The 17,695-nt window shown below is 39.5% G+C and overlaps 1 protein-coding gene across 1 annotated transcript in view; it reads left to right on the top strand.

Annotated features, from left to right (window-relative positions):
• LOC309706580 (receptor-type tyrosine-protein phosphatase gamma-like) overlaps window positions 1-17,695 on the top strand; it is a 113,950-nt gene that overhangs the window by 39,816 nt on the left and 56,439 nt on the right. Inside the window, exon 3 of the mRNA XM_082533240.1 lies at window positions 15,633-15,812. Within this exon, the coding sequence (XP_082389366.1) occupies window positions 15,633-15,812 (180 nt within the window). The remainder of the gene's footprint in view (window positions 1-15,632; window positions 15,813-17,695) is intronic.

Below are 17,695 nucleotides of genomic sequence, written 5' to 3'. Positions count from 1 at the left end.
AGTATGCAGGAATGATTATTTAGTGTTTGCTCTGAGGACCGTCACTAACATAAATGCATATAGCACAGATGGCGTGCCACATTAGCGTATCTATATACTTCAGCCTCAGTGCTTCATCTTCATCGCCATTTACTACTACTACTCCTGAAATGCTAATTATCCCTCAGTGTAATTTTGACTGTGATTTGAATACAATCACTCTCTCTTATATTAAAACGTCCATCACACGCAGCTGCAGGGCATTTATGAGTGCTGAGGTTAGCGTCTGCGTTTCCCAGAGTTGGCTGATATGGAACAGTTGCCCTTGGACAAAGCAGAGTAATGTAGCATCACTAATCAGTGTTTCACTTTGCAGCTCTACAGAGGAGATCTGCGTTCTGCTCAACAGAGTGCTCACCACCCTCTCCTGTTTACAATTAGCAGGAGGCTTCCTTACAGTGATGCAGTGTTGGATTGCTTTCAGTGTGCACTGATACACAGAGGGCAAAACCCAGAGAGAAAACACTTGGTCTTTGTGTGGAAAAAAACAACTTAAATGTGCAGGAAAAACAACCATAAAGTGAAGAGGAAAAGGCTTTTAATCATTCGGTTTATTTATTTTAGTTATGCGCTGCCCTACTCTCTCAAACCTACTCATTATCCAGGCAATCATAAGGCTTGTAATCCTTAGCTAAATGACGTAAATTAGCTGGAAGCGTGTTATAAGAAATCTACATAAAGTACTTCCAAATTCACAATTCGCACTAAATTTATAATAAAAAAGCTAAACTCATTTAAATTGCATAGCTAGATGTATAAATACCCTGGGGCTAGAAATGCTGTCAACCTTTCCAGCACAGTTCTTTACAATACGGCATTTAAGCAACTTTTTTTTTTTTTTTTTGCGCCCAGATTATGTTGCTGGTCAGTTTTTAACACCTACGTTAAATTATACACATGAACCTTTGTAAAGCTTGTCATAATGTTAACAATATTTTTTCCCCCCATTTATCTCCTGTTTTGATGAGGTGAATGCACAAGAATAATGAGCATGTCTCTTCTTGGATATATGCTCTTTTAAAAAATGCTTTATTTTACATCGGCACACCGGAGGTTTAATTCTATGTGTATTTCACAATAAAGCATCTATCTGGACTTGATGTTACATGTTACACTCATAAGTTTTTTGGTACAATGACTTTTTTATTTGTTTTTTTTATACAACAAATATTTAAACCACAAAGCAAAAAATTGTAACTGAATTAACTTCAGTAGCCAATGTCAACAAAGCATGAGTTTCTGTCACGTCCTTGCATTTAACAATATATTGTCTTTATTACAACACAATATAGATGAATTCAAATTGCAATTTACAGTCAATAAATGACATAAAATGGACACTAATGCGTAAAATTGTAACAGCTTCCCACTAGCATGTTGTTACGAAGCACAGAGGTGAGCTAATTCTTGTGCACTGAGCTGCTTTGGAAATAAACGGGCAGACATTTCACCGATCTCCTCGCTAGTCGTGTTAGTTGTGTAACGCTCACTTTATTCAAGAGTAGGGAAATGTAACCCAGAGTGAGTTTAATCGGCCTCGAGTGTGTAAATATGGATTGATTATTTTGGGAATTTTTCATGCTGGGGTTAAAGGTTAAGTTAAGTGTGCGGTGTAAATGCTAAGTTTGCAATGATTCATTGTCTTGCATCATCTTTTACTCACACCACACGCTGTAGCACAGCACATCTGAAATGTGTTTGAAGGTACTGTTCTCAGTATCTCTGTGGCATGCCAACAAGCTTGAGTAATGCTTTTGTAATTAATTAAAAAAAAAGAGTCTATAGTTGCTTATGTGCTGACCATCCACAGATTCTTTTCAGAGTGACCAAAGCATTTGTTGGCTTGCTGGCTTTTGGCCAAATTAAAGGGGAAACTGTTAGAGCTTTTGAATTGTAAGGGAAGCTCTTCCTCGCGGGACAGAATGTATTTCTGTCCCTCTCATTCTTTACACAAGGTCCTGGAGATTATTTTTACAGACTAGGGGATGTTGTACTTATGCAGTGGCCAACACCCAAGAACAGGAAGCCACAGTTTCTATGAAAGCCCACGAGATGGAAGCAGATAGCGCCAAGGGAAAACAATATTTTGGCTGGAGCTCATTCTGGTGGCCAATTAGACCCCAATGCCTGTATGATTTAGCACTTCCTCTACCTGCTTTTATGTGTTTGGGGCTGCTGTGTGGAACACAATGACCTCTGATTAAAGATTGAGCTCAGGCTCTGAGACGGCTGTGGCGCCATTCTTATCAGATGCCTTCTTCTCAGAACTCAGCAAGACCACCTGAAATCAATGCATGTATAGTCTCACACTGACGCAGTGAGACAATGAGCATATTTAGATTTTGATTTGAATATTGTCAGTTTTGTAGAAAGCAATTCATGGCGATGGGAATGTTTCTCGGGCTCGTACCCTCGTTAACAGGCCTATTTTTTTTTTTAAAAACCACATTATACTACAGAGAATATTTTTATACCTTTTTTTTTAATTTTCTTTTCAATGTCATGCACCAGGTGAGATTGGTGTAATTGTAATTTTGTTGTGCTGCCATAATGACAGAGGTCTTGGATCTTGAATCGACTTTTGGGCTTCATGTAGGCGTCTAATGGACAATCTCGTTTCAATGCTTCGTGTTTATGTGGGGTTTTAAAAGTTATTGCTTTCTATTATTAGTTCTAAAAGGCAGATGAAACTCTAAACTCTGATCTAAATTACCTGAAAATGTATAATATAGTTAATAATTTGAAGCCTAATATCGCTGAACGATTCCGTAGATAAACATTAGCGGCCCTTTGTCTTTCAAAGCACTTAGTGGGGCACATTGTTTTATGGGCAGAGACAAATGCATTGTTTGTCTTTTCCTCCACCCTCTACTGCAGACGCGGGCTGGAGGCGAAGCTGAGATCTTGAATGTTTGGGTGGAGTGAGGGGTATGAGGTCACGCTGCTAATTGCATAATGAGACGTGTCTGGGTTAAGATAATGCTTCAAAGAAACTGTTATGTAACCTAAAAGCAGCACGGACTTAAATTTAGATGAAAACGTGCAGTTTTCCTTTACGGCCGAGTTTACAGATCTCTTAATTTTATTACTTCTGGAAAAACAGTGTCATTTTCTCAGCCATTAAGCCAATCAAATAAAATCTCCCGCTACTGCTCCTCCTCCTAACCTGTCTGCTCCGCAAACAGGCGAAGTCTCCAGATTTTAGTCACACAACACATGTTTTACTGCAAACACAAAGTGGCTCGCTTCAAGGTAAATGAGATTCCAGTGTCTAGTAGTGGTTGGGCCCTCAGTGTTACCTGTCAATTAGTGTCAGTTCCTTTAACATGTCACAGGATGCTAATGGCTCTTTACAAGAAAGCGGAATAAAAAGTACTCATCTGGCTAGGTTGTGTATAGACTTTTCCTGGGTTTTAATTCTCTTTTTGTAATGATCGGATCAATGTGAAATCATGTACGACACGAGTATTTTGTTCTTTATTGCAGAAAGGGGGTGGTGGAAATTTTTTTGCCAGCTTAGTGACTTTCTTGAAAGGTCTATTGACTTACAAGACTCTCTCTCTTTTTTCCTGCCTACTCTTGTGAAGCTGTGGCTTTCTAGACTGTGACTAAAGGGACAGTAGCAGTAAATTCAGTAGACCAATTAAGGGCCAGTCAGTAACATTAATGTGCATTACTTCCAGTCACTGATCTTCAGTGTATGAGGAACCTTCTTATTTGGCTTGATTCTAAATGATTTAATTTGGCAAGTTACTTTTATAAGAGTGAGTTTATTCCAGTGTCAGCGCTGCCCTCAGAATCGCCGCTCTCCAACAGTAACTTTCCCATGGAAAAGGCAGATTGGCCGGACTTATGAACGGGCTTTCAAAGAGCCCATTCCTATCATAGTTCCATATTATGGGTTCATCACTTTCTAGCTTGTGATTATTACTTCCCTGGGGATAATGCGTTTGACCTGCACTTCTCTCTCTGGAACATTTGGTTTCAGTCCCGCTAATTGGACGCAGGGAAGCCCCCCGCAGGAGAAAAGCTTTTTCTTGACACAGGTTAACTTCATTGCGTTTTTTTTTTTTTTTTTTTTTTTTTTTTCCCCTTTTCTTGTGATGACCATACTGCTTGATCCTTTTCGGATGAGCCAGCAAGCTTGTTCACATTTTAGAAAAGCTGACTGTTCTGAAGAAGGCAAAGCTTTTAAGAAGTCAAGCTAAACCCAAAGCACTCTGTGTCTAATTCAGTGGCAGAAAACTTGTTTGTGCTTGAGGACTGTACAAGAAATTAATTTGGCCTACAACCTCCATGGCAGATGGATAGCAGCAGAGGAAAGCCTTCGGTAGAGTCTGTTAGAGGCATAGTGGTGACTTTGGCTGTAGTTGTCGAGGATGATATATGAATGCTGATCTTCCAGACTTGGCAAGCAGCTACCATGTCGTACCAACCCAAGAAGCAGTCAGAGGAAAGCGTGTGATTGAAACTGAAAGGACAATCTCTTAATGAAACCTATGTCTTATCATGTCAGTCATCGCTAAATTCTAAAGCAACTGGCCTCCTGTTATTTTAAAAATGGGTCAGTATATGACCTGCAGCATAGATAAAAGGCAACTTCAAAATGAATCTTAAGCACTTGTATATGATGGCTAAGTTGGCCATGGATTAATGACCCGCTGGATCTAATGTTTCATTGGATGTTTTTTTTTTCTTGCTAAAATTCCAAATGATGGCAAAACAATTACTGGCTACAGGATCATATGTAGCCCAAGTCCATTTGCTGTTCTGCTACAATAACCAGGAAATAGTTCTTTTTGTAATGCGATGCACAAATGTCTGCATCACATTACAAATCACATTACCACCACCCAATGAAAGGTTTATGCCACAGCTGTACTAGTAATGAGCAAAATCATTGTTTATGGTTTGGTACGGGTTAGACAATGAGTGTGTGAGCTTATCCATGAATTTTCCAATTTACTGTTTTCCAAAAAGCAGCAAAAAAGTAAACCACATTAGTTTTAATTGTCAAATGTTATGCTTGATTCATCTCTTACTTTCCAGAAAAGTCCAGTCTGGTGGCTTAAATTTTGTTATTAAAAATATGAATTGAGTTTAGTGAATTGTGTAATTTTAAGTTTAAAGAAAAAAAAAAAAGTTTTTCACAAATTGAAAAAAATGTTTTCATGACCCAGCGGGCTGATATTTTTCAATTTCAAGTGCTAACTTTTGTAATGTGTCCAAGCATGTCTTGATGCATGCTCAATCATCAAAGTAAGGAAATTCCAAAAAGTTGATATTGTTCATTTTGTAGCGTTTTCAGTAGGAAATGCATTTTGTCAAACACCCAAGTTAACTCTTCAGTCTCAGCTGACTTGATTACAAATTTTTCTAGCTTTGGTCTTAAGGCAGGGTTGGTAGGCAGCTCAAAACGCCACGTTCAGAATGTGTCTCGTATGACGTTTCATCTTCCCTCACTCATGTTCCAATTAGTGAAGCAGTGCAGTCCATAACAGATTACAGGATGACCCCACCCTAAGCACTGACTAAGTGTGTCTGCTCTTGGAACGGTCTTCAATGTACGTATTTTACTTTCAAGGGTCAGTACTGCAGGCAGAAATGTGTGTGTGGGTGTGTCATGTGTTCCCAAGTTTAACCCATTGTGGGCAGTTTGTATGTGGAGGAAGTGGAAAAGCAGGCTCTGTTATCATAACCTGGAACACCACTGAGCCATTGGTTCAGGTATGTGGATGACACCACAGAGCAGACACGATTCCCACAAAGAGCAGGGCGATATGACCAAAAATATTTATCACAATATACATTTGAAAATTTGCGATAACGATATAACTGACGATATAATTGACACTAGACAAAATGCTTTACAACTCCACAACTTTGTTAGTGCTGTTTTTTATGTGCATTAAAGTTATATAAAAATGTAACAGTGCAAATACAAAAGGCATTTCCAGTGGAAATTGGCCGACATAAAAAAAGAGGTTATACACACACAATACGGTAATATTATGAAGCACAGTACGTATCACTCCGCGAGCCTCCTGCCTACGATAGCCGTAATGCTCATGTTCGTATGAAAACAAAGGCACTGCGCATGCACGTTTTACCCAGATTCTATCGCGATATTTCATTTTCTTGTCATTGCCCAACATTATACAGGTATTACTGTGAATGGTATGATATGGTCCAGCCCTATTCCCACAGACACAGCAGTCAGGGAACAGAGTAACATCATATCAAAAAATGCCCTGAATAAATGTGGTTATCCCAGTTGGACATTTGTCAAAGCTGGAAAGGCATCTAAAGAATGCTCCAGGCAATCCAGCAGAGAAGGACAACCGCTGCCTAAGCGAAAACCTTTAGTGTGATCCCTTATGTGTGGGAGTATCGGAACAACTGAGACGCTTTTTCTAAAAACACCACATCTCTGTGGCTTTCAAACCCCAAAACATGCTACACCAAAAATTGGTGCACTCCAAGGATCGGGTCTCCCGACACAAACCGAGTAATACAGTGTACGCGGTTAAGTGCCAGGAGGATTGCCGTGAATTATACATCGGGGAAACCAAACAACCTCTGGCTAAGAGGATGGTGGAGCACAGAAGAGCTACCTTATCAGTCCAGGACTCCGCAGTCTTATTACACCTAATGTCCAGTGGCCACTCTTTCAGTATTGAGGATGTAGATATCCTGGATAGGGAGGATCACTGGTTTGAGCAGGGAGTCAAGGAAGCCATTAACTGAGGAGGGGGCCTAAGGGTACATCTTTTACCATCTTACAATGCTGTGATTGCAACTATTTCCTAACATTCTGTGAATGGCACTCTGGGCCATTGATCAGTGGTCATGACAATTTGCATATTAATGATCATAAAATTGAATTCAGCTCATTGTTAGTCAGTGGTGCTAGTTTTTGGTCGTTATGTTAAAGTACTGTTTATAAGGTTGGAGAAACCTGCAGTCACCTGAAACTGAGTAAGTCATTTGAATGAGTGATGAAATATTTCTCTCACAGAGGGGAAAAAAATGTTTACTGTGTCTGTTAGTTGAATATTTTCAAATGCTTTCTAGGGGGTAGCAGCACAATTTAACTTTGTCTTATCTGCTAAAATGCATTTCTACAGTTAATTAGATCATTTTAAGACTGTAAGTTGTTACTTTTACAGTGTTATTGTTAAAATGTAAATCTATTTAACATGGAAACCAAGTATAGAGTTGAATGAATTATTTATGTGGGCACATACACAATTGAATTTGGTTTATTTCATAATAAAGCTTCTATTACAAGTAAATGTTACATTTCACATTACTTTTATACATTTTAAAACACTGCATATATTGAACTTACAGAAATCTAATAGCTGTGAACGTATCATGAGAAGGAACCAAACCTGGTATGATTTAATCTGTAATAAAAAATGTAATTGCTTGCTTGCTTAATTTACTTTTATTTGCTTTTTGATTACTTTTTTCTTCCTTTTGACAAGCTTGAAAAAAAAAATCCTCCTCTGTAGCGTCTGAAGAATCTTAACATTTGAACATTTAAAATTCAGATTAAAATAACGCAGCCCTGTGATGTTCAATTACCAGTTGCAAATGTTGTTGTTGCACTAATCTGTTATAAAACGACTCAACTTTTATATTAGTTTTTTACATGGAGATCTTCAGAGTCTGCATGTACCAACATGTACAACTATCACCTGCATTAAATACGGTGCATGTAAATAGGGCTGTTCGATATAACGATATATATTGGATGACGATATAAAAACGTCTATCGTTTCATTTTACGCTATCGTTTGTTTCGTGGTGTCGTAAAATAAACTGTTTACGGCATCGTTTTGATGGTCACTGTATTAATTTCTTAAAGTTCTCTCTTTCTCTTATATTAAATATAACCACACTATGGACGGACAAGCGCCTGTTTATATGGGTTGTCGTTAGTAACAATGACGGTAAAACCATCGCGTGGCTCCGCTGTCCGCTTGTTTGTTTTCCACATAAACCTTTCACAATAAAACTCAAGATCCTATTGAGACTTTTCAAAATAAACTGAATCACGTGAAAGAGTATGCAGTTTATGGATGAGATGGAGAAAAAAAAAAAAAAAGAGCCGTCAGGTGATAAAAAATAAACCTTAAACTTTGAAAGAAAATGGCGACCGTTACAACTTATGTCTAAAAATGTCTCGTTTCATGCATCGGTTAATACACTCGAATCCAGGTAAAGGACGCCCAGCTGGAAAAACTTCACTCAAGTCGAGCTGCCCGAGATTCACAGAATTGACAGAAAATGTTACATTTTTGTGATTTATATCGTTGTCAGGACGATAAATGTCTTATATCGCGATATGAGATTTTTGTCATATCGCACAGCCCTACATATAAACGCAAAATAAAAATCTGGTGATCATTTGTGAAAATGTAAACTAAAGTTTAAAGATGCATGCTTTGTTGGTGATTCTTTTTTTCCCCTTCTTCCTGGAGGCCCAATTGTTGCCATATTGTATTAGCTTTCTGAGGCTTTAATTCTCCTAGTTGAGCCAGTGCCACTACAGTACTGTGAACAGAGACATTTTTGGTGTACTTGCTTTCCTCTACCTCTTTGTTCATCACAGAATTGACAAGGTCAAGCAAATGCACATTTAATTTGGTGAAGTGTAACTGAAGACTCACTCATGCTTCACCCTCTACGTACCCCCACAGTGACCCCCAGACGCCTTTTTTTTTTTTTCATTCTCGCCAACTGCACTGATATACAAGTACTAGATCTCACTAAGAAGTGGATATTGGTTGAGAACGCTGAGAAAAATGTTTTAAAAGTGGGTAGGCCGACTGCAATTATTTTCTTGTTTTGCAATTCCTGGGTTGACTGTTTTTATTCACGTATTTCTTCACTTTTCTTTGAAGCATCCCGACGTCCACTGAGGGCATTATGGTTTGTACCTTCATGGTTCACTGATAATTGAGTCGTCTTATGCAGATTAGCCAGTAAAGGATTCTGAAAAGAAACTCCTTTTGAGAGTACAGGAAATAGAAATCTTAATTGTTGCAACTAATGATTCACTTTCATAAACACCTTTCCAGTTACCTGAAAGTTTCCATTATATGTCTGGGTAAGACATCTGTGGACGTATTGAAACTTCTAAGAGTACCAGTTTTTATTCATTACATTTCTCTTGTTGAACACCAGCAAAAAGGACTCTGTCTCCGCTTGAAATGTTGTTTCACTGTGGTGTAACATTGGTAGTTTTGGCAGCATGACCCCATTTAGACTGGAACAGTCAGTCACCAAAATTGGCTGCCCCAGTTTTGCCAGAATGAGTTTCCTCACTTTGATTGTAGTTGCATGCTGTCTGATACAGTTTCAAATGTATTCAGACTCATTTGCAATCAGAGCTTTATGGTAGATCTTCCCCTCTGTTCTTTCTTTCAAAGAAGCCTCTTGTGTTTTACAATGATACCTAAATCCCACATTGCATAGAAAATAAAGGTGTTAGGCCGAGCCCCACTGTAGCAAATCCAAGAAATGACAATGAACTGCAGACCGTTCCTGGCAGCTTATAGTTGGTGCAGTGGGAGTTTGTATCTTAATTGCTAAACACTCACAATCAGCATCATTCAGTAAACTGAATTGTTTTTTTTGTTTTTTTGTTTTTTGCCCCCCACCCTTCCCTCAGTTGTTTCAGCTTTTGCTCTGAACTCGCTCTCTCTTTCCTTCATCACATCACATCCCAGCCATTAGGTCACAGAGCTGCCAGGAAGCATGTAAGGAGATCTGCCTGACACAGGGAAAGTGGAACAAAGGGATAAAGTCTGTCGGTTTGTTTTATGCAAAGGAGCTCCGGCTTAGCAGTTTACTGAAGATAGGACTGTAAAATGCACGTAGTGTGACAGACTAGTGCTTTTTACTTGCCGTGCCTAAAAGTTCATTTTTAATATAGAAACCCTTAAACGCTCTACATCCTCAGCGAGGGCCCCATCCAGGCTTCAAAAGCTATGTATAATTAGATTAACCTCACTGTGAATCAGTATCTTAATTTGAAGGTTAAAAAAAACAAACATGTATATATACATGAGCTGTGCTGATGACACCATTCTGTAAATGGCAATATTGAGCAAGTCCATTGGCTGGTCCATAACCTTTTAGTTATTTGGTAATGATATACTTTATGTTTTAGCTTCAGTTAGTTTAATATGTTGCCAAAATAATCTAGTTTAACGTGTACACCATGTGCACGATTTTACTGTGTTGGGTCTAATCTCACACAGTACGATATTGCATTAAACAAAGTTAATGTTACCACGCCATTATTTTGTGAGGACACAAGAAAAAAAAGAAATCATCCTTGGCAGCCGTTGTCTGATTAGCGACTCAGTCTGTTCCTTTGGCTTGTCTGAACATCATACAAGCCGTGAGCTCATCGCTTGTCTAACCTGGACATTTGATACTCCTGAGTGCTGCAGCATGTGCGGCTCCACCCTCTGGAGTGTTATCAGCATATTGAAACTGACAGCAGGAGCGTTGTTCGAAATGTTATCCGATGCGCCTGCATTCACTGAACAGATTACGCAGCACACACATAGGATGATCTTCTTTTGCGCTTCTCCATCTATACAACCGCTGTGACCCTCCTTACTGCTGACACTGTGCCTTCTATCTTCTGGCCATGTTTTGTTGTCAGTGGTACTCATGCATATGGACTGATCGGCGTAGATTTTTGCAAGTGCTAGTGTGCCAATTCTGGGAGGTCTGCCAGCCGGCATACAGCATGTGTGCTTTCACTGCAGGGGACAAAACGGAAATGACAAGGCAATCGCCATTCTGTCAGCATTGCCATGGTAGCACAGGCACGGCTGTTTATCCCAAGGTTAATGGGATGACGCCTGGAACTGAAAGTGCCAGATTGAGAGAAACATGTGCCTGTTTTACTTAAAAACAAGTAGATAGCAGAGAGCAGAGTCACATCACACAGAGCTAAGCCCGGAACAGCTCGGATTAACAAAAATGAGCGAAGAATGTTATAGGCCTCACCCATCTTAATTCTAGCGAAGATTGTAAGTAGCCCGATGAAGGCATGATTACATAAAATCCATATTTAGAGGTGATGTTTTAGCAGTAAGCCTGCATTTTAACCCATCAGAAAAAAATGTCGGCATATAGACATTTTAGCATTAAACCTGCAGGAATAAAAATAGTTTTACCTTGGTGAGGCTTTTTCAGCATGTTTCGAGCTGATTGCTGTTCGGCTATTTATTCTTTCTTGTCAGAGGTTTTGTTTGCTGCTGTGTGCATTGAATTTTCTGAACCAAGATTACACCTTATAATAACCTATAATCATTAGTTAATTGTTAAGCAGTTATTGCATACAATATGCCCCCTAAGAATGCAGTGTGTTGCAAGTCCCTCAAAGACACCAAACTGCATAAATGAGCCACTTGTCACTCATCACCATCCCTTTTCTTGCAAAGAATTAGAAATAGCTGACTAAATAAAACATTTTTTTTGATGATTTAGCTGCTACTTTCTTTCTTTCTTTCTTTCTTTCTTTCTTTCTTTCTTTTAACCATATGATCACATTTGTGAGCTTTTGTTTTGATACCACTGGGTATTTATTAATTTAGTATCAGCGCAGCATCTGAGCAGCGTCTAGCTTATTCTGTAGAACTGAAGAACTTGATATTTCTAACTTGCAACTGGTCTCGAAAAGTCACACAACCATGCTTCTAATCACGCCTGCAGTTACCAGCTGAACTGCCATTTAGTTTCATTCTTTCCCCCTTCTTGAATCCCACGGCGAACTGTAAATGTGAGCGGTGATTCATAGCTGTTGAACCATGCTGTGATTTTCCGTTTAAGCTGGAGATATTCCTGAGATAGGAGCTTTTACATAAGCGCAAGTCATTTATTTTTGTTTGTCAAATATATGCTCATAAAATCCAGCATACTCATTGAACTACCTGACGGCACAAAAGATTTTCAGTAGAATAAATGTGACATGTAGCATATTGCAGGAGCTCTTCTCACAGAGCCACGTACTCAGTGTAGTTGAAAATACCTATAGTGTGTAATGTTTCAGATAAATCATTTCACCGCATTTTGGAACCAGTACCTTTTTTTTAATTTCTTCACCTCAGCCTTATAGAGAGGCAAGGCTGCAATGAGAAAGGCTTAACCGCTAAGATTATAGTCATTCTGATGGATGGTGATGAGACAGATTAATCGACTGCTGTGTAACCCGCACTTATCTGATTTTAGCACTGCTCCTCCCTTTCTCTTCTTGAAAGGCTGAATTATTTCTCTTGCAGTAAATGGGATGTAATGTTTGTTTCACTGGAAAATTAGCAAAAGATTACACAGTTTTACACTTCAAATGAAAGAAACCTGTGAAACAACAGTCAATCCAATGTGCTAGTTTAATAACATTTACACCTGAACTTTATGACTGAATATCATATTGCTTACCAACAATAATTCAAAGTTGTTTTTATATTCCGTGAGTTACTCATTTTGAAATATGTTATCAAGGTCTGTGAAGCCTTGTGGATCTCAGTAACATCTGAAATTTGTTGTCGTTTGAAACGATTCACTAAAGGGGGAGAACGGGAAAGCAAGAGAATGAGGATTGAAATTGCCCACTGCAGAACCAGAGCAGTTTTTAGGGTGATGGATTTTTTTATTTAATTTTTTTTTATCTGTAGCTTTGCTAGCCCCCATAGCTCGCTTTTATCAGTTAGGGAAATGGTAAGCATTCAGAGCAGTTGGAGACATTTCAGACCGCTGTGCCAAAGAAAACATACATTTTCTGCAAACACAAATGAGACTGAAGCAAGTCGTAGCAAACTGTACGACTACCTCAAATGTGTACTTGTGTAATTGTGTGTGTAATGTGTAATTTTATCAGCAACATTGGTAACCAAACAAATTTTCAATCTGAAAACCATTTATAATTACACCTCTGCAGACAACCACAGTTGATTTTAAAATCAAACAGCCAAGATGTGATTGAACTGTAGATTTTCAGCTTTAACTTAAGAGGTTTAAACAAAATATTGCTGTAACTATTTAGAAATTGCATGGTACAATTTTCATACATTTCCATTTCCGGCAGCTTAAATGGACAAAATTACACCGTTTAAATGTAGGAATTGTTTTTAATACTTGGATGAAAATTCTTAGCTTTCAGTGACTGTCAGTGAACCTCCTTGAGATGCTCTGTTAGGCTTTCACTGCAGTCACCTTCAGTTGATGGTTGTTTGAACATCTCTCTGCCTTCAACTTGTCTTCACTAACTGAAAAGCGAGCTCTGTTGGGTTGACATCACGTGACTGACTTGGCTGCTGAAGAATATCATGACTTTTTTTATGCACCGAGAAGCTCTTGGGTTGGTTTTGCAGTGTCCTTTGGGTCTTATCCATTTACCCCATGAAGCTCTGTCCAATCAGTTTTTGTAGCTTTTGGATGAATCTGAGCAGAGAGCATAGCCCTGTACACTTCAGAATTCATCCTTCTACTTCTGTTAACAGACTGGTTTTGTTGGCAGTCATGCATGCCAGTGCCATAACATTGCCTCCAATATGATTGACAGATTGATGTGTTATGCTTTCAATCATGAGCTGTTCTTTTGCTTCTTTTCTCTTCCTATCATTCTGACAGAAGCTACAAGTTGTCTAAGTCTAATCTGTCCTTCCTGTTCTTGAGTGTAACCAGTGGTTTGCACCTTCTTGGAAGTGATTGTTAGAATTTTGAATGAGATTACCTACTTGAAAGGTTGTCTTGATTTAGATTGAGTTAGATGGATTTTCTTTAACCAGTGAAATAATTTCTTGATTCTAAGCATTAGGGTATTTTTTTTTTTTTTTTTTTTTTTTTTTTTTTAAATGAAGCAATATGAGAATCCAACTGCTTAGTGATCCCGAGGATGTTTTTGCTGTGGTTGCTGTATAAAATCACTTTGAATTGCTAGATATTTGGTGGTTTGCCTTAGTAACAAGCAGCTTTTTACGTTATAGGAAGCAGTTGTTTCATTGTTGTTGGGGAATTTAATAGATTACAGAACTTTCATTTAAAAATTAGCTTTTTAAAAAGATTGGTCTCGATACACTTTCCATTTAGATAGCAAGGTAGTAACTACCTTAAAATACAAGTTAAACATGATAAGGGAAAAATGTACATTTTTATATAAAGGCTTAACAAACTTCTGTGCACGTAACATTGTATTGCATCATGGTCGACATTTGCTCCCATTTTATGCAAATCCTTTCGAGATTTATGTTTGGCAAGCAGCTTTCACTTGCTTCATAGTATTACTGGTTTTTCATAATGGAGTCCTCTTTCATTTTATGAAATATTAGGCTTGATATTGGTACAAATATATTGGTGAGTCTACAATCATGACTGATAAATATAATCCCGCTCTATAGATGTACTCATTAGTTAGAAATGTAGCTCCAATCCATTTAAATATTTCACTATTATTCAGACCTTATTATTCTATACTCTTGTAGGTGGTCTTGTGAATTTGGTGGACAAATCAAAGATATTTCCTTGATTTTAGTGCACTTTTAAGAACCTGGCCCTTTTTATTTGAGCGATTAATAAAGCAACTTCTCTTTCTGGATCTGCACACACTCCAAGTGCATATTTGTCCTCTGGTCGATATGTTAAAACACTGATTATTTCCAAATAATCTTAAATGTCACACTATCATTTTAAGAGACTTGAGCGCAGCCAATGAGGCTGTGCTCAAGGTATTTCAATGCAGCAAGCCCTAAAGCCACCCTTGATTCGGCGTCTTCTCATGAAGGGGAGCTCTTATATCTTTTTCATAAGCCTGTAGCAAAGTTGCCCTATGTCTGTGGGGAATGGGATCATGAATATTGTGTTAACCCAGAAAAGTTAAAATCCATGCATGCTTCCTTGTTCCCTTGATCCCCTCAGCTTTTGTTGTTGCATTGGCCAATTGTACCCGAGAAGAGATCAAGGGGACCCCTGTTGGTTGTGGATTATTCCTTTGTAGCGCCGCCACTGTAGGGGATAGAGGATTAGAAAAGTGCAGACAGTGGATGATGATGTTACAGGAAGTTCGTTTTCAGCACACACAGCAGATTAATGGTTAATCTGAAGTATTTTCTGTTGAATATGTTTAAATATTTGTTGTAGGTCCCCCCCCCCCCTATTTTCTTCTATATTTTGCTTTGTTTTAAGGATGGAAGGAGAGATGGGTGCCCATCAATTCTGTGCCCACTGTAGGCTCAATTTCAATTAGTGCAGCACGATGGGATTATGCTTCCTATGGATATGTATATCATATACATAGACAATTAAGGCTGGAATTGCCTTTACCCAGATGATGAATTTTCATAATGTTTACATGTTTTCCCTGCAGTGGGAGGGTGGGGTGCGAACAGATTTAGAAGGCACTGCAGCTCAGTGAATATAGCACAGAACTCTTATTGCTGCTGTTCCAGTAATATTGTCAGGGTTTCTATGTGTGTGTCAGAGCCAGTATGCTTAGACAGATGTGATTTCTAGGGGCTAGTGTGCATTGTGCATAATCATCATACATCTTGTGTCTTTTATTTCTGCAGGAAGCCATGGACCTCGAGGCTGGGCAGCCTTATACCCAGAATGTGCCGGAAACAACCAATCACCTGTGGACATTGCAGATGAACAAGCTCAGATTTCTCAGGAGTACCTGAAGCTGGAGCTTGACAAGTTCAACACAGAGTCCTCCAACCAGACCACGATGAAGAACACTGGAAAGACAGGTTTGCAGTAGAGAATTTGTTTATCCCTCATTCGAAAAGCAGTGCAGCAGCAATACCAATCATCTTTAATTTCCACGACTGCTATTTTGAGACATGACATGTGATGGTTACACAGTCAGGGAAAAAACGATTTGAACCCCAGCTGATTTTGTAAGTTTGCCCACTAACAAAGAAATGATCAGTCTATGATTTCAGATGTGGGTTTATTTAAACAATAACCATAAAATCCAGAAAAATGCATTTCAGAAAGGTTATAAATTAATTTGCATTTGCATGAATGAAATAAGTATTTGCAAAACATGCTTTAGTACTTGGTGGAAAAACAATTGTTGGTAATCATAGAGGTCAGACCAGTCTTATAGTTGGTCACAAGTCTTGCACACATCTCAGGGGGGATTTTGTCCCACTCCTCTTTGCAGATCCTCTCCAGGTCATTAATGTTTTGTGGCGTGTTTGACAACTCGAACCGCCAGCCCCCTCCACAGATTTTTGATGGGGCAATCGTGGCTCAAGAGTTGGCAGTTTGTCTTGTAATCGGAAGGTTGCCGGTTCGAGCCCCAGCTCCGACAGTCTTGGTTGTTGTGGCAAGACACTTCACCCGTTGCCTACTGGTGGTGGTCAGAGGGCCCGGTGGCGCCAGTGTCCGGCAGCCTCGCCTCTGTCATTGCGCCCCAGGGTGGCGGTGGCTACAATGTAGCTTGCCATCACCAGTGTGTGAATGTGTCTGTGAATGGGTGGATGACTGAATGTAGTGTAAAGCGCTTTGTGGTCCACGGGGACTAAGTAAAGCGCTGTACAAATACAGGCCATTTACCTTTTACCATATTAAGGTCTGGGGACTGACTTGGCCACTACAAGACCTTAATATGCTTCTTCTTGAGCCAATCTTTTGTTGCCTTGGCCATGTGTCACTGTCATGGTGGAATACTGACCCACGACCCATTTACAATGCCTTGGCTGAGGGAAGGAGGTTCTCACTCAAGAGCTGACATGGCCCCATCCATTCTCTTTTTGATGTGGTGCAGTTGTCCTGTCCCCTTGGCAGAAAAACACCCCCAAAGCACAATGTTTCCACCTCCGTGTTCGACGGTGGGTACTGTGTTCTTGGAGTCATATGCAGCTTTCTTCCTCCTCCAAACACAGCAAGTTGAGTTGAGGCCAAAATAGCTCGATTTTGGTCTCATCTGACCACAACAATTTCACCCAGTCCTCCTCTGAATCATCAAGATGTTCAGTGGAAAACTTCAAACAGGCTTGTACACGTGCTTTGTTGAGCAGGGGGACTGTGCGGGCACTGCACGATTTCAGTCCTTCTCGGTGTAGTGTGTTGGTGACTATGGTCCCAGCAGCCTTGAGATCATTGACAAGCTCCTCCCAAGTAGTTCTGGCCTGGTTCCTCACCGTTCTCATTATCATTGAAACGTGTGAGATCTTGCATGGAGCTCCAGACTGAGGGAGATCGGCAATTATTTTATGGTTCTTCCATCTGCGAATAATCACGCCATCTGTTTTCACCTTCTCACCCAGCTGCTTTGTGATGGTCTTGTAGCCCATTCCAGCCTTGCGTTGGTTCACAATCTTGTCCCTGACATGCTTGGAATGCTCTCTGGCCTTGGCCATGGTGCAGAGTTTGGAATCTAGATAGAATGATTGCTTCTATGGACTGCTGTCTTTTATACAGGTAACGAGTTGCGACGGTTCCCAATGTCAGCTCGTTACCTGTACAAAATACACCTGGGAGCCATAAATCTTGCTGATTGATCAAATACTTATTTTGTTCAACTTTTTGAAATGCATTTTTCTGGATTTTTTTTGGGGGGGGGGGTGGTGGTGGTATTGTTCCTGTCGCTCACTGTTCAAATAAACCTTCCATTGAAATTCTA

Source organism: Aulonocara stuartgranti (genome assembly GCF_965226115.1).
Source record: "Aulonocara stuartgranti genome assembly, chromosome: 5".
NCBI lineage: Eukaryota > Metazoa > Chordata > Actinopteri > Cichliformes > Cichlidae > Aulonocara > Aulonocara stuartgranti.
The sequence above is the reverse complement of the archived record's forward strand: the minus strand, read 5'-3'. Positions and strand labels throughout refer to the sequence as shown.